The sequence below is a fragment of the Callithrix jacchus genome, chromosome 1 (genome assembly GCF_049354715.1).
Source record: "Callithrix jacchus isolate 240 chromosome 1, calJac240_pri, whole genome shotgun sequence".
Lineage (NCBI taxonomy): Eukaryota > Metazoa > Chordata > Mammalia > Primates > Cebidae > Callithrix > Callithrix jacchus.
Genome location: NC_133502.1, coordinates 197,324,779 through 197,352,391, shown reverse-complemented (window position 1 = coordinate 197,352,391; position 27,613 = coordinate 197,324,779). Strand labels below are relative to the sequence as shown.

At 48.9% G+C, this 27,613-nt stretch overlaps 1 protein-coding gene across 1 annotated transcript; it reads left to right on the top strand.

Moving 5' to 3' along the window:
* Positions 1 to 2,749: 2,749 nt before the first annotated feature.
* CRYBB1 (crystallin beta B1) lies at positions 2,750 to 23,603 on the top strand. Its single transcript, XM_002743631.6, has 6 exons — positions 2,750 to 2,800; positions 4,442 to 4,634; positions 8,143 to 8,261; positions 13,443 to 13,575; positions 20,667 to 20,809; positions 23,212 to 23,603. Exons 2-6 carry the CDS (start codon positions 4,461 to 4,463, stop codon positions 23,393 to 23,395), a joined length of 753 nt encoding a protein of 250 aa, XP_002743677.1. The 5' UTR covers positions 2,750 to 2,800; positions 4,442 to 4,460; the 3' UTR covers positions 23,396 to 23,603.
* The last annotated feature ends 4,010 nt before the right edge of the window (positions 23,604 to 27,613 follow it).

Below are 27,613 nucleotides of genomic sequence, written 5' to 3'. Positions count from 1 at the left end.
ACAGCCACAGTGCCTGGGTTGCATCCCACTCTTGCTGGCTGGGTGACTTTAAGCATGTTACTTAATCCCTCTGAGCCTCAGTTTACTCGTGTGTAAAATGGGTATAACAAGGTAAATTGGGATTAGCCTGAGGGACGGGGTAGTGTGAGGATAAATGTGAATTGCACATTAATAGCAGCTGGAATTACTCCTGCAACATAAAAAAATTGTGTGGTATTGGCCGAGTGCGGTGGCTCACACCTGTAATCCTAGCCCTCTGGGAGGCCGAGGTGGGTGGATCACAAGGTCAGGAGATGGAGACCATCTGGCCAACATGGTAAAACCCTGTCTCTACTAAAATAAAAAAAAAAGAAAGAAAGAAAGTTAGCCAGGCATGGGGGGCACATGCCTTTAGTCCCAGCTACTCGGGAGGCTGAGGCAGGGGAATCGCTTGAAGCTGGGAGGTGGAATTTGCAGTGAGCCAAGGTCACGCCACTGCACTCTAGCCTGGCAACAGAGCAAGACTCCGTCTCAAGACGAAACAAAACAACAACAAAAATAGAATGGCATTTTCATCATTATCACTGCTAATAATAAAGACAATTACTATTAATTGTTGATCAAAAAGCAGGTGTGCATAGTTCTTAAAAGCTTGGGTTCATGAGTAAAGATGTGTGTTCCAATTTCATTTTGCGTTTCTGTTTTTATGAGAAAGCGGGCTGGGACAGAGGAAGGAAGGGAGTTGCTTTGGTTTCCTTGTCTGTAATTGGGGCTAATCCCAAAAACTTCATCCTTATACTGAGGAGTACAGGAAAATCCAAAACCAAAAAAAAAAAAAAAAGAAAAGAAATTGGCCCTGTAAGACAGGGAAAAAAAGAAAAATATATAGTAATAAAAAAATAAAGGATAAAATAGTAATAATAATAAATGCTCAGAGGGGAGCTATGGTGGACCATCCCCCTCCTCTGCCCCCACCCTGGGGCAGATGGTCCATTCCTGGGGGGTTGGGAGGGCATGGAACTGCCCCAGATGACCTGACTCTGAAGCCTAGACCAGTGGGTGGCCCCTTGCCACAGGCATCTTGGCCCCGGTTCCAGTGGCTACCCCATTTTGCAGTTCCTGCCCACACTCACCAAGTCTTGGCCCAGGATGAAAGGCCAGGAGAGGCTGGGAAGTGAGGGGGTGGTAGGTGGGTGGAGGGACAGAGGCAAAGCTGGCTGCAGGCCAGGGAGATCTTGAGACAGAGCTGGGCTCCATGAGGAAGCCCACACCCCTGAAGAAGAGGCAGGAGCCTATCCAGATGCCACCCCCAGTACACCCTGCCTGGGACTGGGGCATCGACTGTGGGTGACCCAGCTGAGCAGCTCCCGAGGCTCCCTCTGACCCCGGCTCCACTGCGAGTCCCCACCGTGTGACTTTGTTGAAGTCACTTGTTCCACCTGGGCCTCGGTTTCTCCATTTGTGAAATGAGGGCATTGGACCCTGTGGTTTCTGGCGTCTGCTCTGCCGTCTTGAGGCCTGATTGCCCCGCCATGACCTCTGTCTCTACCTCTCACTCCTTCACTGCCCACGTCCCCTGTTCCTCTCTGTGTCTCTGTCCCCACCTTTCTCTTTGTCTGTCACTTCTCTGTCTCTGCCTATCTACTTCTCTCTCCTTGACTTGGTTTCCCTATCTCCCCTGCACCCCGCCTTCTGTCCTGGTCCATTGGAACCACCATTTAGTCATTGGATATGGATTGAGAACCCACGATATACCGAGCCCTACCTAGCCAGGCCTAATGAGGTGCTGGGGCCAGTGGTGAGCAAGATGTGCTGGGCATCTGGGCTTCCCAGAGCGGGAGGCTCTGAGACAGGCAGTCACATTCCTGGCCACCAGCCCTATCCCCTGGGTCAGATAACATGGCCTGGGTAGAGGCAAGGAAGGGAGATTACAGGAGGGGTAACCGTCGACAGGTCAGGAAAGGGTGGGGCCCAACGTGGGTAAAAGAAAAAGACCCAGGTCTCTGATATTCAACCCAGCTGAGCACAGTGAGACTCCCTGCTTCCCGCCCCTTCCTACAAACAGGAAGTCAGGTCATGGGGACCTCAGGCCAAAGTCAAGACTGGACAACAGGAGAAGGAAGCACGCAGGCCCAGAGCTGGCCTGGGCTGGCTCTGACCTCTCCGTGCCTTTTCTTTCCTCTTCTGTGAAATGGGCATAATGAAAGTGCCAAATAAGTCAGATTATCCTGGGGATTGGCAGAGAGAGCACGGGGTCAGCACACAGTGAGCACTCCGTAAAAAAGGCTGTCCACATCGAAGCCAAAGGCAGTTTTTTGTAAAGCTGCCTTTACAAAACGCTTCTCCTATGCTCACTGTTACCTTCTTTTCTGTGTGGCATCCAATAGGGACACGTGCCCACCTTATCACTGCAGACACAGAGGCCCTCTGAGGGGTAGAGACCGACCCAAAGCCACACAGTCATAGTGGCTGAGTCAGGATTCAAACTCTGGTCTCTTGCCGCCCAGGGTCTTCCCTTTTCCCTGCCTCAAGTTGGCAGCCAGCAGGGACCCTTTGGGGGCAGGGGAGGGTTGGAAGGTGAAGCTGCTGTGGCCAGGGTTTCTGCTGTGACAATGGAAAGTGCTGCTGTCTGCAGTGATCCAGGCAAGGTCGGGGCCCCAGTACCCCGCACCCGGCCCAGGCCTGCTGAGCCAGCTTCCCTTTTGTGCCACAGACTATAGGGCCTGATGTCTGCCAGACTATAAAATGGGGGGTCGGCCTCTAGTCACCCATAGCACCCGCCTGCCTGCCTGTCCTCCAGCAGGAAGTAGCCAGTCCCCAGGTAAGATGGAACCCACAGTGCAGCTGAGAGCTGAATGGGAGGGGAAGAGAAAAGGGAGGTGGAGAGAGGTAGGTAGAGGTAGCAGGACCGTGAGAGTCAGAGACGCAGGGCCCTGGAGATAAAGACAGAGAGAAGCTGAGAGCGAAAGAAACGGAGGGAGAAGGAGGGGGACAGAGACAGAGACAGAATAAACAGAGAGAAGTAAAGATTGTTAAAAAAAAAAAAAAAAAAAGAACAGATAGAGAGACAAGCAAAGACGCAAAGAGAACAAGATAGTGGGGGACGGAGGAACAGAGAGGGAGAGAGAAACAGACCAGAAGATAGGCAGAAAGAGGGAGAGAAGCAAGAAACAGACAGCAAAGAGAGGAAGGAGAGGAGAGACAGGGAGAGGGTGAAGGGGAGAGAGACAGAGAATGAGAACATCTCCAGGAAGGAGTAAGTCCAGCTGCCAGCCCTGGGGGAGTGTTGAGAGCCACAGATGTGGCCCAGATGTCTGGTCCCCCTCCGATGAACAGGGCACCTCAGAATATGCACCGCCTTCCTGGAGGAGTCTCGGGAGGGACCTGCTTATCCCAACTAGCTCCTTCACACAGAGTATGTTCCAGAATCAGCTTGACCAGAGGGTCTTAATCTGTGCTATCAGGGGGGTCCTCAAATCCCGTAACATTGTCTCCAAAGTTAAAGGGGGCATTATTTTTGTCAGGGGACAAAGTTGAGGTATTCATCAAACATTTGAAGGCGTCCAGGACCCCAAAGCAACAAGGAATGGCTGGAATTGACCAAAGCCCTCTCCACGCAATGCCCGCCCAGCCAGTCCTCATTTTCAGAGCCCTCCACGTGCAGTAAATACATCCTCTCGGGTTCTCTTGTATGCCCCAGTCCCCGGCCTGTATCTGCACCCATACACCAACCCCCCCAGAGAATCCCAGGGGAAGCGGACTGGGAAAGGAGCTGGGAGCAGGCGTTCATTCATCTTCTGAACAAATGTTAGTTGAGCAGCTCCTGCGTGCCAGGCGCAGAGCTAAGTGTTAGGGATGGGCGGTGAATAAATCGGGTTGAACAAGCTGCAGAGCGCTTCGCTAGCCAGCTGAGTTGGAATCCGAGCCCTACCACTTAGTCGCTTGTGGGCCTGAGCTGGGCCCCTTCCTTCTCCAGCCCCCCACTGCTCAGAGGGGATCGTGACAGCAGCTACTCCGTGGAGTTAGTTAGGGTCATGGGCAGATGGGTTAACGTATGTATGTCCCAGTGCCCAGCAAACCTTAAGTACTCCCAAATGGGACTTCTTGTTATTAGTCTGGAGAGGCAAATGGAAGTCGCACGAGCAAATCGGCGTGATAAGCGGCGTGGAAAATTGCAGGGGGCTAAGGAAGGGCCTGGCGGAGCAATGGAGGGTGGAACAGCTGGTGGAGGGAACAGCACGGTCAAAAGCCGGGAGTAAAAAGATAGATATGAGATGAGCGGCCCCCAGATGGGAGGGTCTGGCTGGGGAGTAGGGATGGAATGGAAAACTTCCAGGCTTACGTTTCAGAAGGAGATAGAGAGCAAAGGAGCTCCAAGGAGGCTGGAAGCACAGGGTGTGGGGCCATGAGGGCAGGAGGCGCGTTGGGGTTGTCATCCCTGAAAGCCAAGGTTTCTTTATAGACTTTTGCAGGCGGGAACCATGTCTCAGGCTGCGAAGGCCTCAGCCACGGTGGCAGTGAACCCAGGGCCTGATACCAAGGGGAAGGGGCCCCCACCTGCAGGAACATCCCCTAGTCCCAGTACCGCCCTGGGCCCAACGACCGTGCCTATTACCAGCGCCAAGGCGGGGGAGCTGCCTTCTGGGAACTACAGGGTAAGGGCCTGGGGTGCAGTGGCTGGGTGCCGCTCCTTCTCTGCTTTTATCCCTCCTCCGCCTCCTCCTCCCTTTCCTCTTTCTCCTCCTCGCCCTGCTCTTCCTCTTTCACCTCTTACTCATCCACACCTCTTCCGCATCCTTTTCCTTTGCCTATTTCCTCTCTTCCCCTTTTCTTCTTCTCTACCTCCCCACAAGCTCATCCTCTGTCTCTGTTCTCTTTTTCCCTCCTCCCCCCTCCTCCTTCCTCCTCCTTCTGGGACACAAGCGTGGCCCAGTCAATCTGGGAGCCCCAAAAATAACCAGGGGTTTTGACACACTTGGAAAAAAAGGGGGCCAGGCACAGCAGCTCATGCCTGTAATCCCAGCACTTTTGGATGCCGAGGCAGGTGGACCACCTTAGGTCAAGAGTTTGAGACTAGCCTGGCCAATGTGGTGAAACCCCATCTCTACTAAAAATACAAACATTACCCTGGCATGGTGGTGGGTGCCTGTAATCCCAGCTATTCGGGAGGCTGAGACAGGAGAATCACTTGAATCCGGGAGGTGGAGGTTGCAGTGAGCCACGATCATGCCACTGTACTCCAGCCTGAGAGACAGGGTGAGATTCCATCTCAAAAAAACTAAAAATAAAAATAAAAGGGGGGGACCTATAGTGGAGTTGTACAATGACAAGAACCAAAACAACACTTCACAGCTGAAGGGACCCTGGCAATCAGGACACCAGCATGCGCTTAGAGTTTATCGAAAGCAAGAGAAGCAAAAAAGGAGACGAAAAGGAAGTGGGCTGGCTTAGCAGTAGGAACCAGCTGTCCTTGGAGGCTGACTGGGGCAGCAGGATGGCCTCAGAGCCTCCTGAAAACTGATCCAGGTGTTCTGGGCTGAAAGGGATCCTGTGGAGCAAGGTGTCCAGTCCCCCGGGACTTTGCTTGGTTTGGTTTCATCCTCAGATGCACAGAAATAGGTCATTTTGTGATCCTTAATTCATGACATGCTCTCATGTGGTCTGTGCGTGGCTGGCTTTTATGTACGTACCTATTTAATCATTAGTTGATTTCTAATAATGTAACATGCACCTACAAACCCACCACCCATATAAAAGCCAGGGCTTGGTTAAAAACCTTCTACCTAACTCTAAGCTGTCTCCCTCGAGCCCATCCTTTTCCTCCCCCACTTCGGGAAATACCATCTGTTCTCAACCTGTGTCTGTAATCTGCTTGCTTGATTTTGTATACAATTTTATGCATTATTCTTTTAAAAATGTATACACACATGTCTAGTTATTTACTTGTTTTTTGTATTTATTTATTTGTTTTGAGAATGGGTTATTGGACTGGCAAATTTTCATATTTTTGGTAGAGGAAGGGTTTTGCCATATTATCCAGGCTGGTCTCAAACTCCTCGCCTCAGCCTCCCCAAGTGCTGGAATTATGGGCATGAGCCACCACGCCGGGCTGATTTTCTGGGTTTTAACTTATTGAAATAGGCAATGTGATTATTCTGGGTTTTATTTTTTTTTATTTATTTATTTTGAGACAGAGCCTTGCTCTGTTGCCAGGCGCCAGGCTGGAGTGCAGTGGCACAATCTCGGCTCACTGCAACCTCCGCCTCCCTGATTCAAGCAATTCTCCTGCCTCAGCCTCCTGAGTACCTGGGATTACAGGCGCACGCCACCACACCCAGCTAATTTTTGTATTTTTATTAGAGATGGGGTTTCACCATGTTGACCAGGATGGTCTCGATCTCTTGACCTGGTGATCCGCCCACCTCGGCCTCCCAATGTGCTGGGATTACAGGCTTGAGCCACCGCGCCCGGCTATTCTGGGTTTTTCTTCCTACTTTTCACTTACTGTGAGATCCCTAATATCCATCCATATTGTTGGGCATGACTGCGGGTCATTCATTCTGGCTTCTGCATGGTATTTCAGAGCGTGACCATCTCTTTCCTGCTGAACACGATTTCAGTGGTTGCTGGCTTTGCTCTGGTGAACAGCACAGTTTGGATTTTTTTTTTTTTTTTTTTTTTGAGATGGAGTCTCACTTTGTCACCAGGCTGGAGTGCAGTGGCACAATCTCAGCTCACTGCAACCTCCGCCTCCCAGGTTCAAGCAATTCCCCTGCCTCAACCTCCCAAGTATCTAGGACTACAGGCGAGCGCCACCATGCCTGGCTAATTTTTTGTATTTTAGTAGAGACCAGGTTTCACCATGTTGACCAGGATGGTCTTGCTCTCCTGAGGTCGTGATCTGGCGCCTCAGCCTCCCAAAGTGCTGGGATTACAGGCTTGAGCCACTGCGTGCAGCCGGTTTGGACATTCTTATCCCTGTCTCCTGGGGCATACATATAGGAGTTTCTCTTGAGTGAACAAGGGTAGGAGTGGAAGTGCTGGGTCACAGTTATGTGAACCTCCCCTCTTACAGCTGGGGAAACTGAGGCTCAAAGAAGGCAGACAATTGCCTCGGTCCATGTGAATGGCAAAATTGTCCCAACTTGGAACAGCAAGTGGACAAGGAACCAAAACATGAGGCTTAGTGAGAAGAGAAGATTGTCTCAAGTTTTCCCCTCTGCTGTGGAGGGTTGGATTTGCAAGTGTCTCCTGAGCATCAGCTCTATGGCAGGTACTGGGGCTGGGGATGGAGATACAGAAATAGATTAATCTCAAGCCCTGCCCTGGAGAAGCCCTTGGTCTTTGGAGGGGCTGGGTAATGGGAGAGAGGGAGTGCAGAGGGAAAGGGAGACCCCAAAGCAAAACAGCAGTGACTGTGGTGGGTTAGTTGTGCTGCTAATGGGGAGAGCACAGTGGAGGATGCTCAACCAAGGCTGATGGGGGAGGGGGAAATCAAGGAAGGCTTCCTGGAGAAGGTGGCATCTGAGCCTAAAACAGAATATTGAGCCTAGAACATGAGTTAGGGAATTTTAGTTAGGCGGCAGCAGCTCCAAGCTGGAGATGTGTGGTGGAGAAGGCATTCCAGGCAGGAGGAACAGCACGAAGAAAGGCCTGAAAGGGAGGTTCGTAAGTTCCTAATGATGGCACAGATCTTTGCTTCAGCATTAGGGCGTCAGGCCAGGCACAAGGTCTCACGCCTGTAATCCCAACACTTCGGGAAGCCAAGGCGGACCAATCACTTGAGCTGAGGAGTTAGGGACCAGCCTGGCAACGTGGCAAAACCCTGTCTCCACAAAACAATACAAAAAATATCTGGGCATGGTGGTGCATGCCTGTAATACCAATTACTCAGGAGGCTGAGGTGGGAGGATCGCTTGAGCCTGGGAGGCAGAGGTTGCAGTGAGCTGTGATTATACCACTGCACTTCCGCTGGGGCGAGAAAGTGAGACTCAAAAAACAGGTAAAGAACTGGGGAGTGGGAGGACAGGATCATTTCACAAACCATGGTTCATCACACTTTCAGGTGACCCCTTCACTGCCTGCTTTTATTTATCTATATCCTGAATGAGTTTTTGACTCCCCCCTCACTCTGCCCCTGGTATGGGGGCTTCTCTCCCACAGCTGGTGGTCTTCGAACAGGAAAACTTCCAGGGCCGTCGGGTGGAATTCTCGGGGGAGTGCTCGAACCTGGGAGACCGTGGCTTCGACCGCGTGCGCAGCGTCATCGTCTCCTCGGGACCGTGAGTGTAGGGTGGAGGAGGGGCACCCGCTCTGCCACCGTAAGACCACCACACCACAGGAGCTGCCGTTTCTCCAGCATCTGCTCCGTGCCCACTGCCATTCGTGCTCCTGGCACAGATGTTATTTCCAATCCTCCTGTCAAACCGGAGAGGGAGGAATTGTTCTCAATCTCATTTTACAGATGAGGAAACTGAGGCTCAGAGAGGCGATCCAATTAGCATAAGATCACACTGGCAGTAAGCCGTGGTTCTGGGCTCTAGAGAAATGCGGCTTTGGCTGGGCGCAGTGGCTCAAGCCTGTAATCCCAGCACTTTGGGAGGCTGAGGCGGGTGGATCATGAGGTCAAGAGATTGAGACCATCCTGGTCAACATGGTGAAACCCCGTCTCTACTAAAGATACAAAAACTTAGCTGGGCATGGTGGCGCATGCCTGAAATCCCAGGTACTCAGGAGGCTGAGGCAGGAGAATTGCCTGAACCCAGGAGGCGGAGGTTGCAGTGAGCAGAGATCGCGCCATTGTACTCCAGCCTGGGTAACAAGAGTGAAAACTCCGTCTCAAAAAAAAGAGAAAGAAATGCGGCTTCTACTATAGCAAAACCACTAGCCCATCACTGAGGGCAGAGAGAGGCCAGAGTGACATGTCCACTCGCTGTCTCCTCTCCTGGGTGTCCAGCTGCCTGGGAGAAATGAGAAGCATCTGTGAAACACCTACTCAGTGCCAGCCACTGACTTGGGGCCACACTTTGATGATTCACAGTGACGTAGGAGGGAGGGGCTATTCTTATGCCCACATGACAGACAGAAAGACTGAGGCTCAGAGGGGGTAAGTCTCTTGCCCTAGTGGCAAGTGGCATAGCCAGGATTCAACTCAGGTTGATCGATTTCACTCCCAAAGCTCTTAATCACCATGCTTCACTGCCTGTTTCTGTCTCCGGGACTTCCTGAGCCTTAGCGCCCCCCACATAAAGCAAGGATAGCTAACCTTGCGCAGAGCGGCTGCCCCATGTCCAGCCTGTGTGTGCTGAGGTCAGGGTGGAGGGCAGTCTCAGGACAAGATCCACGTGGCTCATTTGCTCTTGTCTCCTCACTTTGAAAGCCCCCAAGGGTTCCAGTCAGCCTGTATTTTGAGCCCATTCTGAGATGGGCTTTGAGGTCAGACAAGCCTGGGTTTGAGTCCTGACTTCCCCTGTTTGCCTTATTCAGTGTCCAAGCCTCTGTTTTTCCATCTTTGAAATGGGGAGAATGATGGCCCTCACCACTCCTGACAGGATTACTCTAAGGTCTAAGGGAGATTATACAGCATGAGCCTGTCACCTTGATGGCACCCAAACACAGCAGGTGATTCTGATGGTCACGTACCTAGCTCACTGCCCTGTGAATTTAGCCAACTCACCCCGGAGCCTCCCCAGGACCATTTCTACCTCCTGCACCCTCAGTGTGGTCAATGCAGCCTCAGCTCCACCCTCAGCCCCAAAACCCAGCTGGGAGCAGAAGCTACCGGATGTGACCAGCTTGGGTTTTCAGGCTTTTTTCAGTACCAGTGACTCAAACCCAGAGTATTTCTCCTCAAACAAAGATGCAGCTGGTCTCTGACGTGTGCCTTGGGGCTGTGCCTGATGGGCATGGAAACGGGCCTGTGGTCTGGGGGCCTTGGTCTGTGTGGGCTCTGGCAGGACCATGGGAAAAAAAAGAATGAAGAGGGTGGGGTGGGCATGGGGAAGACAGGACAGGTTGTCTTCAGCACAGGGGTGGGGAGGCCTGCCTGCCTGAAACCCAGGAGACTACAGCCTGACACCTGACACCATTGTGTGACCTCAGGCTGGGGACTTAACCCCTCTAAGCCTCAGTTTCCATATCTCATAAATTAAAATTCCTGCCCTACCCTCTCTCTTTGCTTGCAGGTTGAAATGAACCATGGGAGATTAAAAAAAGGGGCAGACATAAACATTTAAAATTTAGGTCCTCACTGGTCCTTCTCAAAAAGAGAGGGGAGATTTCAGGGGGACATCAGGCATGGTGGCAAGATCACCAAAGTTTCTGTTTTTCTGTAAGCCTAGACCTCCAGTTTCCTTCTCCCTTTGATCATGAACAGTATTAATTTGGGGGTTTACTCTGTGCTGTATCTGTCCCATGCATTCTCCCGCTTTTTTTTCTGAGACAGAGTCTTGCTCTGTGGCCCAGGCTGGAGTGCAGTGGCATGATCTCAGCTCACTGCAACCTCTGCCTCCTGGGTTCAAGCAATTCTCCTGCCTCAGCCCCCTGAGTAGCTGTGACTACAGGTGCCTGCCACCATGCCTGGCTAACTTTTGTATTTTTAGTAGAGACAGTTTCACCATATTGGCCAGGCTGGTCTCGAACTCCCAACCTTGTGATCCAGCCGCCTCAGCCTCCCAAAGTGCTGGGATTACATGCATGAGCCACACGCCCAGCCACATTCCCTCTTTTAGGCCCCCCTAACCTCTCAACAAGGCAGATGCAATCATTTCTTCTCTGTTACTAAAGCTTAGCAAGCCTAAGTGCTGCCCAGGTTCATGCAGCAAATACATGGCAAACTTGGATTGGAACTCAGTTCTGTCTGTTTCCCGGGTCTGTCCCCTTAACTCCTACATGAAACCACATTCCAAGGCTCCCTTGTTATTCACCCATACATCTATCCACCCATGTATTCATCATCCCTGTACTTACCCATGCATCTACCCATTCATCCATAGATCTATAATACATACGTTTATTCTCCATTTATATGCATACATACCCCTCCCCACTGTTTATTCTCTATCACCCACCCTTCCATCAATAAATCTGTCCATCTACCCACTCATCCATCTACCTATCTGTCCATTCAACCATCCCTTCATCCATCCACCTACCCATCCACCTGTCCACCTATTCAATCATGCTTTCATCTACTCATCCATTCAACTGTCCATCCATCCATCTAGTCTTCCATTTATTTCTCTCCTACTCCAGGCCAGACAGGGCTGAGGCAAATTCAGCTCTATTCTGAGAAGACAAACATATCTTTAATTCACTCCATTGTGGTTAACTCATTGTTAACCACAAAGACCTGAGGCTCTTGTGATGCCTTCTCTCTTAGCCCAGGGTGATAGTCCATCATCCTCATCTCCTTCAGGGGAGAGCAGGGTCCCAGCAGCCCCCCGGGAGAAGATGCTAATGTCGGTGTCCCCGCATCTGTCTCTTGTTCCCTGAGGTAGAAAAGGTCAAGGGGTTCCTTAGTCTCAGCTTTCTCATCTAAGGAATGGGGATCGCCGTATCTGCTTCACCAACATTGCCACAATCCCTGGTCCCTCCAATACAAGCTCACTTCCTATCCTTAATTAAGTCTTCACTGGGAAAGCCAGGAAAATCTTCCATCTAATTTCAAACTTCTAATTAGTCCTTGTAAGGAGCCTAGCACCTTCCAATGCACTCTCACGTTAAATTATCATAGGTATCTGAGGGTAGATATTACCGTCATTTCCTTCCCATTGCCCCATACTGGTTACTAAGTGTCTCCCGAATGCCAGGCAGTGTTTACCCAGCAAGGATGAAAACACCTGTATTAATTTTTCCCCTGTTCCTTCAAGTCTGTTGTTTATTTAATATATTTCCTTTAAAATGATCCTGCTAAACACAAATAGACACATTTCTTTTGAGACAAAGTCTTGCTCTTTTCCCTAGGCTGGAGGGCAATGGCACAATCTTGTCTCAATGCTGCAACCTCCATTTCCTGGCTTCAAGTGATCTTCCTGCCTCAGCCTCCCGAGTAGCTGGGATTACAGGCACCTGCCACCACGCCCAGCTAAAATTTTTTTTTTTTTTTTGGGACAGAGTTGCTCTGCACTGTTGCTCAGGCTGGAGTGCAATGGCATACTCTCAGCTCACTGCAACCTCCACCTTCCAGGTTCAAGCAATTCTCCTGTCTCAGCCTCCTAAGTGGCTGGGATTACAGGTGTGCGCCACCATGCCTGGCTAATTTTTATAATTTTAAGTAGAGACAGGGATTCACCACATTGGTCAGGCTGGTCTTGAACCTCTAACCTCATGATCCACCTGCCTCAGCCTCCAAAGTTCTGGGATTACAGGTGTGAGCCACTTTGGGCTACTGTTTGTCTTTTTAGTGGAGGCAGGGTTGCACCATGATGGCCAGGTTGGTCTTGAACTCCTGATCTTAGGTGCTGGGATTACAGGCGTGAGCCACCGTGCCTGTCCAAATAAACACATTTTTAAAGAACCTTTACACCACCTTTTATAAATGGAAGGCTAGTATTATTTCCCATAAGTAAAAAGTATCCATACAAGATTAACAATGAATTTTACAAGTATTACAATGTTGCTATTATACCATGTGTGCTGGAGATTCTGGGCTAAGTGGCCTTTTCTCCCTTTGTTACACACACAAAAAAAAAAAAAAAAAAAAAAGGAGAGATTAGTAAGTGTTAAAGGCATGTTAACATCAAACAGACGTTCTCCTATCTGGCATCAAGTTTAAAATGTCTGTGTGTAGGCCGGGCGCGGTGGCTCACACCTGTAATCCCAGCACTTTGGGAGGCCGAGGCGGGTGGATCACGAGGTCAAGAGATCAAGACCATCCTGGTCAACATGGTGAAACCCCGTCTCTACTAAGGGTACAAAAAATTAGCTGGGCATAGTGGCGCGTGCCTGTAATCCCAGCTACTGGGGAGGCTGAGGCAGGAGAATTGCCTGAACCCAGGAGGCGGAGGTTGCGGTGAGCCGAGATTGCGCCATTGCGCTCCAGCCTGGGTAACAAGAGCGAAACTCTGTCTCAAAAAAAAAAAAAAAAAAATATATATATCTGTGTGTTTCTTGGCTCCAAGTCCTCACAGTACTTGAAGCACATGTGAACCCTACATCTAGAGAAACAACGGGCTCAAATAATCACACACATTCATCTCACTTAATCCTTCACCAACTCTAAGGAAATAGGCATGTGAGTGTAGATGAGAAACAAAGGTTCAGAGAGGTGAAGTCACTTGCCCATAGTCACACAGCTTTTAAGTGTCATAGCCTCAAATCAGACCCAGACATGTTGGGCCCCCTTTGGGGGCTTTCCTACTGGCCTCCGGGCTGCCGTGCCACAGGAGAGAGAGGCAAGTATGGAATGGGGCTTCTACTAACCATTTCTCTCCCGTCTGCCTCACGCTCCTTCTTGTGTCCAGCTGGGTTGCCTTCGAGCAGTCCAACTTCCGCGGGGAGATGTTCATCCTGGAGAAAGGCGAGTACCCTCGCTGGGACACATGGTCAAGCAGCTACCGCAGTGATCGGCTCATGTCCTTCCGGCCCATCAAGATGGTGAGTGGCTCTCTGGCTAGGGCTGAAGAATCAGCCAGTCGGGGCCGGGCAGGCGTCAGTCTGAGATCTGACGAGGGCAAGAAGGAGAGGATGGTGGGCAGGGAGGCATGGCAGCCTCTGAGCTGTCGAAGGACAGTGGGTTCTTGAGCTCATCAATTCATCAGTGTCCTTCACACACTCACTACATACCCAGCTAGGAACCCTGGGCAAATGATAAACACAAAAGCTTCCATGTTAGAGCCAAAAACTTCATCTTCCTTGATTCTCTTGATATCCATGGCTGCACAATTAGACCTTCCTGGGAGCTTTTTTTTAAAGACGGTGTTTCACTGTATCTCCCAGGCTGAAGTGTAGTAGTGACCATAGCTCACTGCAGCCTTGAACTCCTGGCCTCAAACTCCCACCTGGGCCTCCCAAAGTGCTAGAATTACAGGCATGAGCCACCATGCCAAGACTGGGAAAGCTTTTAAAATTTCAGTGCCCAGGCCTGGTGCCATGGCTCATGACTGTAATCCCAGCACTTTGGGAGGCAGAGGTGGGCGGATCACAAGGTCGAGAGATAGAGACCATCCTGGCCAACATGGTGAAACCCTGTCTCTACTAAAAATACAAAAATTAGCTGGGCGTGGTGGCGCGCAGCTGTAGTCCCAGCTACTCGGGAGGCTGAGACAGGAGAATTGCTTGAACCCGGGAGATGGAGTTTGCGGTCAGCTGAGATCCAGCCACTGAACTACAGTCTGGTGACTGGGGAAGAAAAAAAAAATTCAGCACCCATCCTAAACACCAAACATGCTGGTTGCAGATCATGCAACGGCTAAGAAGAGGGATATTGTAGAAACGCAGCTCGAACCTGTTAATAGTAAGACAATATACTGAATTCGTTTCTTATAATGTTTAACTAAGTCAACTTTCAGAAGATTCAAGGTCAAAATGGTGGCAATATCTCCAAGTGATTCACATTTTTCCAGAATTGAGTTGCTGCTGAGTCATGAATGAGCTACATCTTACTCACCAATGTTAGTTGCTGATGGCAACTGACTTTTGTCTCCCATGATGGGAACATTATAAGAATTTTCATGAGTGTGCATTTCATGAGGCTATCAGGTGCCAACCCCCAGCTGTTTTGACATCACCAAATTGATCTTAATGGATTATTCAAACAGATCATTCCCAATGCTTTTCTCGGAATGTAAGACTGAATTGTTTGCCTTCATGATATACTCTCTGTAAGAATTCACAGATGTACCAGGCGTGGTGGCTCACGCCTGTAATCCCAGCACTTTGGGAGGCCGAGGCAGGTGGATCACTTGAGGTCAGTAGTTCAAGACTAGCCTGGTCAACACGGTGAAACTCTGTCTCTACTAAATATACAAAAATTAGCCAGGCATGGTGGTGGGTGCCTGTAATCTCAGCTACTCGGGAGGCTGAGGCAGTGGATTCGCTTGAACCCAGGATAGGCAGGTTGCAATGAGCCAAGATTGCACCATTGTGTTTCAGCCTAGGCGACAGAGGGAAACTCTGTCTCAAAACAAAGGAAAAAAAAAAGGATTCACAGATATGTCTCTCAATCATTGAATGGTTCTTATATGCCAACCTATGTCAAGGGATTTGTTTGGAAGGATGATCACCCAGGGCATTTCCAGTAGCTTCTAGAAGCTTGCTATTCAATCTAATAAACACTAGCCATATGTGGCCATTGGACACTTGGATTTTGGCTAGACTAAATGGAGATGTATCATAGTGTAAAATGTACACTAGGTTTTGAATACATAGTAAAAAAAATTTTTAAGAATGTCAACAATGCATTTATGTCATTATATTGGTTCCATATTGAAAATATAATATTTTAGGTATATTTGTTTTAGTTTAGTTTTGTTTATTTCTCACTTTGTTGCCCAGGCTGGAGCACAGTGGTGTGATCTCGGCTCACTGCAATCTCCACCTCCCAGGTTCAAGCGATTCTCCTGCCTCAGCCTCCCAAGCAGCTGGGATTACCGGCGCCTGCCACCATGCCCAGCTAATTTTTGTACTTTTAGTAGAGACACGGTTTCACCATGTTGGTCAGGCTGGTCTCAAACTCCTGACCTCATGATCTGCCCGCCTAGGCCGCCCAAAGTGCTGGGATTACAGGCGTGGGCCACAGCACCCAGCGCAGGTATATTTGTTTAAATAAAATATATTATTAGAAATTTTTAGATATCTCAATGCCTAGACTCCACCCCAGACCAATTAATTCTGAATCTCTGGTGCTGGGACTCAGGCACCGATATCTTTTCTATGCTCTCTAAGTAGTCTGTCTGTGCAGCTAGGGCTGCGATCCAATGGTCTAAATCAGGGATGCCCAATATTTTGACTTCCCTGGGCCACAGTGGAAGAAGAATTGTCTTGGGCTACACATAAAATACACTAACACTAACATTAACTGATGAGCTTTAAAACAATTGCAAAAAAAAATCTCATAACTTTTTTTGTTTGTTTTGAGATGGAGTCTCACCCTGTTGTCCAGGCTGGAGTGCAGTGGTGCGATTTTGGCTCACTGTGACCTCCACCTCCCAGGTTCAAGTGCTTCTCCTGCCTCAGTCTCCCGAGTAGCTGGGACTACAGGTGTGTACCACCACACCCAGCTAATTTTTGCAATTTTAGTAGAGACAGGATTTTGCTATATTGGCCCAGGCTGGAATTGAAATCCTAACCTCGTGATCCACCTGCTTTGGGCTCCTGAAGTGCTGGGATTATAGGTGTGAGCCACCACCCATGTTTTAAGAAGGTTTACAAGTTTGTGTTGGGCCGCATTCAAAGCCATCCTGGGCCACACGTGGCCTGCAGGCCGCAGGTTAAATAAGCTTGGTCTCACCCTTCATCTCTCTGCCCTACCACCGTCCTGGTCCAGGCCAGCATCATCTCTGACTCAATCAGCTTCAGCTCTCTCCCTGATGGGTTCCCTGACTCCCTTCCCGCACCCTGTCCTGGGAGGTTACAGGGATCTTTTCAAAATAAAAAAAGAAGCCTGACCATCATCTACTTCAACCCAGGTATGTTGGTTGGTCTGTTTCTATTTTCCCTTTTTTTTTTAGACAGAGTCTCACTCTGTTGACCAGGCTGTGGCACGATCCAGCTCACTGCAATCTTCATCTCCCTGGGTCAAGCAATTCTCCTGCCTCAGCCTCCCAAGTAGCTGGGATTATAGGAGTGCACCATCACACCCAGATACGTTTTGGATTTTTTTTTTTTTTTTTTTTTTGGAGATGGAGTTTCACTCTTGTTACCCAGGCTGGAGCGCAATGGCGCGATCTCGGCTCACCGCAACCTCCACCTCCTGGGTTCAGGCAATTCTCCTGCCTCAGCCTCCTGAGTAGCTGGGATTACAGGCACGCGCCACCATGCCCAGCTAACTTTTTGTATTTTTAGTAGAGATGGAGTTTCACCATGTTGATCAGGATGGTCTCGATCTCTTAACCTCGTGATCCACCGGCCTCAGCCTCCCAAAGTGCTCGGATTACGGGCTTGAGCCACCGTGCCTGGCTACCTTTTGGATTTTTTTAGAGACAGGGTTTCACCATGTTGGCCAGGGTGGTCTCGAACTCCTGATCTCAAGTGATCTGCCTACCTGGGCCTCCCAAAGTTCTGGGATTACAGGTGTGAGCCACTGCGCCTGACCAATTGGCCTATTTCTGCCAGGCCCTGATCTAGGCTCTGAGTGCAAAACTATGTATCAAACAGACTAGGTCCCGTCTTCGTGAGACTTAAGCTACCCAGGGAGGCAGCTATTGAAAACATAATCATGGGCTGGGCGAAGTGGCTCACGCCTGTAATCCCAGCATTTTGGGAGGCGAGGCAGGTGGATCACAAGGTCAAGAGATGGAGACCATCCTGGCCAACATGATGAAACCCCGTCTCTCCTAAAAATATAAACATTAGCTGGGTATGGTGGCGCGCACCTGTAATCCCAGCTACTCAGGAAGCTGAAGAAGGAGAATCGCTTGAACCCAGGAGGTGGAGGTTGCAGTGAGCCAAGATCATGCCACTACACTCCAGCTTGGTGACAGAGACTCCATCTCAAAAAAAGATAAGAAAGAAAGAAAGAGGAGAGAGAGAGAGAGAGAGAGAGAAGGAAGAAGAAGAAGAAGGAGGAGAAGGAGGAGGAGGAGGAGGAAGGAAGGAAGGAAGGAAGGAAGGAAGGAAGGAAGGAAGGAAGGAAGGAAGGAAGAGAAAACCTAATCATGGGAATCCATCTCCAGTGGATTCATCTACCATGGTAGGTGTTACACAAAGGCTGTGCAGTGTAACTAGGAAAGCAGAAATGGGAATCGGGGACTCAGATATTGTTAGAGGTGGAGTGGGCAGGGGTGGGCAGGGAAGCCAGCTCCCAAAGTTTGGAAACCAAGTCAGCCATGTGAAGAACAGATGGAAAAGCCTTCCAGGGAACTGTGCGTGCAAAACTCCTGGAGCAAGGATGGACTGGTGGGACCGAGAAAATTAAAGGTGGCCAGCAAAGCCACAGCAGAGGGAGTGGAGGAGTGAGGGAGGCAGATGGGAGGGGAGGTGCTGGCAGAGGCCAGGCTTGCAGGTTCTCATAGGTAAATTTAGTCTTGACCCCACTAGCAATGGGGAGTCATTGACTAACCACCTTCCCAAGGACCTCAAGACTGTAGTAGTCATACGTAATCGTTGTTACCACTAATTAAGTACATTTACCACTGGTGAGTAATTGCACTAAGGGCATTTGTCTTACCATGGCCCAAAGGGTCCCCTGGGCTTCATCCCTGCCTGGCACCATGCACTTGCCCTTCTTTACCCTGTCCACACAGATATTTCCTTTGCACATCCCCACCTCCCAGCCTTCGCCTATGCCTTCTCTGCCTCAGTGCCTTCCCTCACCCTTCCTTCCCCTCTCAGCTTTGCACACTCCTCCTTAACCTCCAAGGCCCCTCTCAAGTGTCACTTTTTCCATGAAGCCTTCCCTGAGCTGCTCTCCTTTATTCTGAAAGAATTAACAAGATTGTTCTTCATCTATAATCCTAGGCTACTCTTCCTCCTAGCAGTGGTGAATAATAGTAGATAATCACAGCACCCATTTTTAAGCACCAACTACGTACTAGTATAAAACCTGTCTTTCACATAATCCCTGCAACTGTCCTATGTGACAGGCTAAGATAACATGCATTTTATTTTATTTATTTATTTTGAGACAGAGTTTCGCTCTTGTCACCCAGGCTGGAGTGCAACGGTGCAATCTCGGCTCATTGCAACCTCCGCCTCCCAGGTTCGAGTGATTCTCCTGCCTCAGCCTCCTGAGTAGCTGGGATTACAGGCTCACACCACCATGACCAGCTAATTTTTTGTATTTTTAGTAGAGATGGGGTTTCACCATGTCGACCAGGATGGTCTTGATCTCTTGATCTCATGATCTGCCCACCTCAGCCTCCCAAAGTGCTGGGATTACAGGCATGAGCCATTGCGCCTGGCTGATAGCATGCATTTTAAAAGCATGGAAACTGAGACTCAGAGGTAGAAAATGACTGGCCTAAGGTCACACAGCTGGGAGTTTCTGGGGCTGGGATTTGAAACCAGGTCTGTGGGTCTGAACCTAGAGACTGAGGTTAGCATCACTCTGCTGTGATTTCCAGTTCATGTCTTTGGCTCTTCAAACCCTTGGGCCTAAAACAGGGCATGTTGACTTTTAAAAAGATGGATGATCCCTGCCCTCAGAAATAACAGACAAGCTTTAAAAACAAGACACAGGGTCATGAAAGCATTAAAAGTCAGTGCACGCCGGAACTGAATCATGTGTCCAGATTCAAGGGTGGGCCTGTTTTATAGTTGGCGCTCAGCCGTGAGTTGAGTAGCCATGACAATCCCACGAAGCAATAGTAACCCCATTTGTTGTTGTTGTTGTTTGAGTCAGAGTCTCACTCTGTAGCCCAGCCTGCAATGCAGTGGCGCAATCTTGGCTCACTGCAACCTCTGCCTCCCAGGTTCAAGTGATTTTCCTGCCTCAGCCTCCTGAGTAGCTGGGATTACAGGCACCTGCCACTACACCTGGCTAATTTTTGTATTTTTAGTAGAGACAGAGTTTCACCATGTTGGCCAGGCTGATCTTGGATTCCTGACCTCAGATGACCCACCTGCCTCAGCCTCCCAACGTGCAGGGATTACAGGTGTGAGTCACCATGCCTGGAAGTAACCCCATTCTAAAGATAAATAAACTGAGGCTCTGAGGGAGGCAGAGTAAAATGTCAAGATCACCAGCACATAAATATCAGAGGCAGGATTTGAGCCTAGATCTGTGTTCCACTAATATTCCTCATTTCACCTGGTTTGTAAGAAGCATTTACAAAAGGGCAATTGGTTAAACTCCTGATGGCACAGGGACATTCATTGATTGGGCTTAGGAATGAAATGTTTCTCTGAAAGGTTATGCCCCCCTCCCTGGCTGTGTGATGTTGATCAATAAGCTTGACCTCTCTGAGCCTTTTTGTCCCTGACCATAATTTTAAAAAATAATAAACATTTTTTTTTTTTGAGACAGAGTCTTGCTCTGTCACCCAGGCTGGAGTGCAGTGGTGTAATCATGGCTCACTGCAGCCTCAACCTCCTGGACTCAAGCAATCCTCCTGCCTCAGCCTCCCAAGTAGCTGAGACTTACAGGCATGTACCACCATGCCTGGCAAATTAAAAAAAAAAAAATTGTTTTGAGAGACAGGAGCTTACTATGTTGCTCAGGCTGGTCTTGAAACCTTGGCCTCAAGCAATCCTCCCACCTGGGCCTCTCAAAGTGCTGGGATTATAGGCATGAGCCATGGCACCTGGCCAATAAATGCATTTATTGAGCACTTGATGTATGCCAGGCATCCTGCTCAATGCTCTATGTGGATGCACGGATTTCATCCTCACGAGGACCCTGTGACATGGGAGCTATCATCCCGTTTTCCTTGTGTCTCCTTCCAGACTAGACAGCAGGGGTCCCAAAGAGTCTAACAGTGGCCTGAACAGGCTCAGCTCTCTCCCTCCACACCCAGAAGGCCCCACTAAGTTTCTTCTCTTTGTCCCATCTGTACTCAACACTCCTGACCCATTCTCTCTTTCCCCAGGACTCCCAGGAGCACAAGATCTCCCTGTTTGAAGGGGCCAACTTCAAGGGCAACACCATAGAGATCCAGGGGGATGATGCACCCAGTCTCTGGGTCCATGGCTTCAGTGACCGCGTGGGCAGTGTGAAGGTCTCCAGCGGAACGTAAGCATCCCTCCTGCCAGGTCCACATCCCCTGCCTCAAGCACAGGCAGAACCAGAGGCTGCTCCCCTGATAGGTTATAACATCAGATTCCTAGAGAAGGCCACAGCCCCTCCCACAGTCTTCCAGTGTGGGTTCCTGGGCTTCAGCCAATAGAGCTTTATTCCTCTGGGGAATAGAGTCAGACTTTGAGAAATTCCAGGTCAGTGCAAACAAATCTGGCAATTAGCTCTAAAAAGCTGTTAGATGGAGAAAATAGGAGCTGCTAAACTTAATTGGGGTTGAAGGAATAATCAACAAAAAGGGTCGGAGCCGATGTGGATAGATGAGGCTGGACGCGTCCAGGGACAGGGGATGTGTAGGGAGATTGGGAGCTTCTGGGAGAATGAGCAGAATGAGTTCTGAGCAGTGAATTTGCATCATGAGATGCCCCTGACCCTGCAAGTGACATGCTGAGGAGCTTGAGTGAGCCTAAAAACCTCTCTGCCCCTCAGTCTCGCCAGCTAGGCAATGGGCACACAAAACTCCCTGATCTAAGAGGGCCGTTTCTGCTCTCAATTCTCGGGATCTGGAGCTACCAAAACAGAGCCCCACAACCTAATGTCATGAGAATACATAGAAGGGCTGGATCAAAGGAGTCACTTTATCCATCTCCCAGCCTCCAAATGACCATGCCAGACACCCCTGATCTCCTCTAGGTAAATGTAAGGCTCTGCCTCTCCATTCCCAGACTTGTTCTAAGCTCCTGTAACACCATCAGGGCCAGGGCCTTTTTCCTGTTCCTTCCTACCTCCCTGAAACCTACATCCCCGCCATTCAGGCCGTCTGAAATATACTGAGCTTTGACTGTGAGCCAGGCATTGTGCTACAAACACCAGGGAAAACAGTGATGAATACAGCCAGGTTCCTATTTTCAAGAAACTTATTTGGCCTAGCAGGGGAAAGCCAGATATACTTGTGAGATGGTGTCCAACAATACTAAGTAAGGGATGGGCCAGCCAGGGCAATCGTGTTGCAGGATGTCAGAGGAGGAGAGGTTTCTAGGATGGCTCTGGATGTTAGGGTAGAGGGCAGGTCAAAGGTTTATCTGAAGAGTCTGGAATTTAAACCAGGTTTTCAAAAACAGGGAGGGGGTCTGGGAGAGCCCTGGAAACACCCTCTCAGCAAAGACCATGAGAGATGTCAGAAATTAATCACTGATGATAACTTCTATTGAGTGCTTACTATGTATCAAGTACTGTGCTAATAATCTCTTTAGATAAATAACGATTAAACCTTTATAACAAGCCAAGGACGTAGGTGCATTATCATCCCCATTTTACAGACAGTACCTTGAGGTTCTGATACCTCATCTACCTAGATTCTCACAGCTTAGTAAAACAATGGCAGAGCTAGGATTTGAACCCAGGTATGTTTCATACCAGAGTGTGTGTTCCCAACTGCTACACACAGATTCACTTACCTACAAAGGAAACCAATTTTTTGAAATAACGCTTACTGTCTTTCATTTGCTTCATCGATAACCAGCCCCCAAGACCTATTCTTGCTTCTTTTGATTGTGTTTTTGAGCGCTGCACTGTCACATTCAATGGGATGTGTATTAATATTCCTACCATGCACAGCCAACACGCTCAGCAAACACTCAAGGTGCATTTTCCATCTGGCTCTCTCCAACACTCTTAATAAAACCAGGCACTGTGGCCATGCTCACTTCCTAAGAAAGGAAACTGAGGCCTGCCAGGCGTGGTGGTGGGCACCTGTAATCCCAGCTACTAGGGAGGCTGAGGCAGGAGAATCTCTTGAACTCAGGAGGCAGGAGTTGCAGTGAGCTGAGATCATGCCATTGCACTCCAGCCTGGGTGACAAGAGCAAGATTCCATCCCCCCCCAAAAAAACACAAAACCCCACGCAACAACAACAAAAACCCATGGTTGTGTGCTGTGGCTCATGCCAGTAATCCCAGCACTTTGGGAGGCTGAGGCAGTAGATCACCTGAGGTCAGAAATTCGAGACCAGCCTGACCAACATGGTGAAACCCCCATCTCTACTAAAATACAAAAAAATTAGCCAGGCGTGGTGGTGGGCACCTGTAGCCCAGATACTTGGGAGTCTGAGGCAGGAGAATTCCTTGAACATGGGAGGCGGAGTTTGCGGCGAGCCAAGATTGCACCATTGGACTCCAGCCTGGGCAACAAGAGCAAAACTCTGTCTCAGAAAAACCCCCAGAATAAACAGAAACCCCTTGCCCCAGGGCTCAGAGCAGCAAGGGATAGAGCCAGGACAGAGGGGGAGGATAGAGAGCAGATAGCAGGGAGCAGTGAAGGACAGGCTGGTCTGGCCGGGGTCTGGGTGCCAGGCAATGAGGTTGGCAGTCTCTATTCTGCCCTTCTCACTTTCTTCTCAGATGGGTCGGCTATCAATATCCCGGCTACCGTGGGTACCAGTACCTCCTAGAGCCTGGAGACTTCCGGCACTGGAATGAGTGGGGGGCCTTCCAGCCACAGATGCAGTCCCTGCGTCGCCTGCGTGACAAGCAGTGGCACCTTGAGGGCTGCTTCCCTGTCCTGGCCACAGAGGCCCCCAAGTGAGTCCACACGTCATTCTCCTACTTTGCCCCACTCCTTCTTCAGGCTCAATGGTTCCCCCATTTTTCCGGGGCAAATTAAAGTCCCTAAAGCCAAAATGTCTCCCGGATCTGTAAACAGATGTGTGCCTTGAGGTCCCCTGTAATTGTTGGGCTGTGACTTCCTCGGTCTTAATAATTACAACAATAATAAAAGCAGCAAACACTGAAAAGTTCTTTATGCCCGTTATGTGACTCTACCCAATGCGTAGGCAGAAATGAATAAGGCCAAGTTCCTGCCATTAGGGAGCTTGCTCGGCCTAGCAGGGGAAACCCAGATACACCTTCGAGACGCTATCCAGAGTACTAGGTAGGAGATGGTCCAGCCAGGGCATTTGTGCTGCAGGTCAGGGAAGTTGGGTTGGTTTCTGGGTCCTGAATGGATGTGTCGGGGTGGAAGGCAAGTACTTGACCTTATTCATTATGAAGACCACTCTAGGAGGTTGGTGTTATAGTTATTCTCATTTAACATGTGAGGAAAGTGAGCTTCACAGACGGGAAGTTATTTTCCCAAGGTCACACAGTTAGCAAGTCAAGACTTGAACTCAGGCTGTCTGGATCCAGAGCCTGCACTCTTCAGGACAAATCTAAAGATTTTTTTCAAACTCTTGCCATTTGCATATCCCCCTCAGGATTTTTTTCACTGCTGCATGATGCCTGGTCTATTACTGATGATATTTTTATTTAAATAGACTTATCTTTTTGTCCTTAAATGCATTGATTTGTAAATAAAGCTTTACAATGCTACAGGAAGTGGAAAATCAGTATCATGTACATAGAAAGCAAACACGTAGGCCAGGCCCGGTGGCTCATGCCTGTAATCCCAGCACTTTGGGAGGCCGAGGCGGGTGGATTACTTGAGGTCAGGAGTTTGAGATCAGCCTGGCCAACATCATGAAACTCCATCTCTACCAAAAGTATAAAAAATTAGCCGGGTATGGTGGCAGGCACCTGTAACCCCAGCTACTCAGGAGGCTGAGGCAGGAGAATAGCTTGAAGTGTGAGGCATGAGGTTGCAGTGAGCTGAGATCACTGCAGTCCAGCCTGGGCAACAGGGTGAGACTCCGTCTCTGCACCAAACTGAGACTTCTTTCCTCTGTGATTTAATCAATATAGGTTGAAAACAGCAGCATCCTTTTCTTGTATCTGATTCAGTGTTCCTCAACCCTGGGGCTGGGGCCCATCAAGAATCATCTCCTCTGGAAATCTCCGCCAGGCACTATTGTTTCCCATGTCAATAGTTAATAGCGATTGATGTCATTAATCATTAATCTATGCAGACAGCCTGGTGGAACAGGGGGTGGGGGTTGCTATGGATATCTTCTGGGTGGAGGGAATATCTGAAGGAGGCCTTGAAAGACGGAGCAGGAGCTTGCTTGATGGAGAATAGGGGAGATGATATTCCAGGCAGAGGAAGCAGCAGGGTCCCCACTACCCCATATGGCACCTTTGTGCAAATGATAAAAAAGATGCCTCTTCCTCAAGACATTTTACTGCCATCTGCTAGAAATTATTGGTATAAATCTGGGATGTCTACCATGTGAATGTGATGCTCTTGTGCTATGCCCAATGTGTGCAGCTGTACTTGGCAGCCCTGGAGTGCCAGGAACAAAGGCACAGAGGTCAAGAGAGTTGTGGTGGCCCCAGTCAAGCTTACTGAGGTGCGAGCATCAGCGTGGTGGTTGTGTGGGCAGAAGTGCAAGGTGGGATGGATACACCCATACTCAGAAGATAAAGCTTGCAAGAAAGCTAGGGCCTCATGACACCCCACCCTGTGGTTTTGTTGAGTTCAAAGTTGAGACACCACCTCACATAACCTTGCACTGGTCTCACTCACCTTCCCTCTTCTCATTTTCATTCTCCCCCCCCCCCCACACTCTTGGCCAGCATCTTGGACTAGAAGACAGGGCTGTCGCTGGCCCAGGATTCCTGGACAGAAATCAGGAGGAATACATGGGTATTAACCCTGCTGTACAGTTCGAAGTGGGGAAGAACCGGGCAAATCGCTTCCATTCCCCAGAACTCGTTTTTCCCTTCTGTAAAACAACAGCTCAAATACCCATCCAGCCCCAAGCTTCTGAGGTTCCCAAGTTCCATGATCCCCTAAGGTTCTGATATTTATCTCTAAGCTTCTGTGATTCTCTGATTCCAAAGCCAAGCCATGTGGATTTTCATTCTAAGTTCTTAAGGTCCATGAGTACAGCTCTAAAATTCTACTGCAGTGGAGTCCAGCTTTACAATCGTACAAGCCCAGTGAAATTAACCTCCATAGTTCTTCAATTTCAAAGTCTTCTTGTTGGTGACATGCACCATGATTTTATAATCCCAGTAGGAAAAAAGAGAAATACTGTCAATCAAAATATAACATAATTGTCTTCTGAATTTTTATACTTACTGAAAGAAATATTTTCAACTTATTTAGACATAACAGCTTTTTTCAGTGTATCAATCTGATAAGTCCTATAAAAGGTAAATATACTAGAAATTTATCAGTTAAATCAGTTCCAAAACCTCTTTCCAGCCAGGCAGAGTGGCTCAGGCCTGTAATCCCAGCACTTTGGGAGGCCAAGGCAGGTGGATCACTTGAGGTCAGGAGTTTGAGACCAGCCTGGCCAACATGGTGAAGCCTCATCTCTATTAAAAATATTAAAAATTAGCCGGGCATGGTGGTGTGTAGCTGTAATCCCAGCTGCTCTGGAGGCTGAGGTGGGAGAATAGCTTGAACCCAGGAGGTGGAGGTTGCAGTGAGCCAATATCATGCCACGGCACTCCAGCCTGGGCGACAGAACAAGATTCCATCTCAAAAATAAAATAAAGTAAAATCTCTTTGCACTTATAGTCCAGATTCTGGCCTGGCATGGTGGCTTATACCTATAATCCCAGCATTTTGGAAGGCTAAGGTGGGAGGATCATTTGAGCCCCAGAATTTGAGATCAGCCTGGGCAAGATGGTGAGACCTTATCTCTACAAAAAATAAAAAATAAGCTACGTACAGTGGTGCATGCCTGTAGTCCCAGCTACTGGGGAGGCTGAGGCAGGAGGATCCATTGAGCCAGGAGTTCCAGGCAGCAGTGAGCTATGAACATGCCACTGCAATCCAGTCTAGGTGACACAGCAAGACTCTGTCTCTAAAAACAAAAACAAGACTGGACACGGTAGCTCACGCCTGCAATTTCAGCACTTTGGGAGGCTGAGGTGGGAGGATCACTTGAGCCCAGGAGTTTGAGACCAGCCTGGGCAACACAGGGAGACTCCATCTCTACAAAAAATTAAAAACAAAAACAAAATGAAAAACAGAATCCAGATCCTCAGGATCATTTTCAACTAAAAAACATATTTTATCACAGGCATTTTAAAACGTGCATATTAGCATCACTGAAACAAGGTATGTACACTTGGCAAAATAAACAAAAACCAGAAGAAAAAAACAATTAAATTCATTTTATATTTAAGTTTCTGTTTTGCTAATGCATTTATGAATAAACCAAACACCTTGTAATAACAATGGAAAACATATAAAATTATAAGCAAAAAACAAGTAATAAAGATTAAAAGAAGCAAGTGAAAGAAAATAACATGTAGTAAGGCTGAGAGTGAGTTTTAGGAGCTATAAATCCAGTGTCTCTTCCGCAGGTGCCAGTTCCAACATATCTCTCAAAACATGAGCATCTCACCACCTGGAGCAGAATTTCAGAGCTTAATGATAGGCCACACTTTTGCCTTCAAAACAAAACTAAGTTTTCATTTCATCAGGTGCTCAACCCAAGAAATGATGATGAGTACAATATTCATGGAAACTAGTGAAGCTAGACTTCCCAAGGGGCTATGCCACCTTCAGCCTTCTCGGGGGGGCTTCTCCAAGGCAATTTTGACTGCCTGGGTTTGGCTCTAAACACTAGCTTTTTTTTTTTTTTTTGGAGACAAGAGTTTCACTCCTGTTGCCCAGGCTGGAGTGCAGTGGCATGATCTCAGCTCACTGCAATCTCCACCTTCTGGGTTCAAGCAATTCTCCTGCCTCAGCCTCCTGAGTAGCTGTGATTACAGGCATGTGCCACCAGGCCCAGCTAATTTTGTGTTTTTAGTAGAGATGAGGGTTTCTCCATGTTGGTCAGGCTGGTCTCGAACTCCTGACTTCAGGTGATCTGCCCACTTCGGCATCCTAAGGTGCTGAGATTACAGGCAT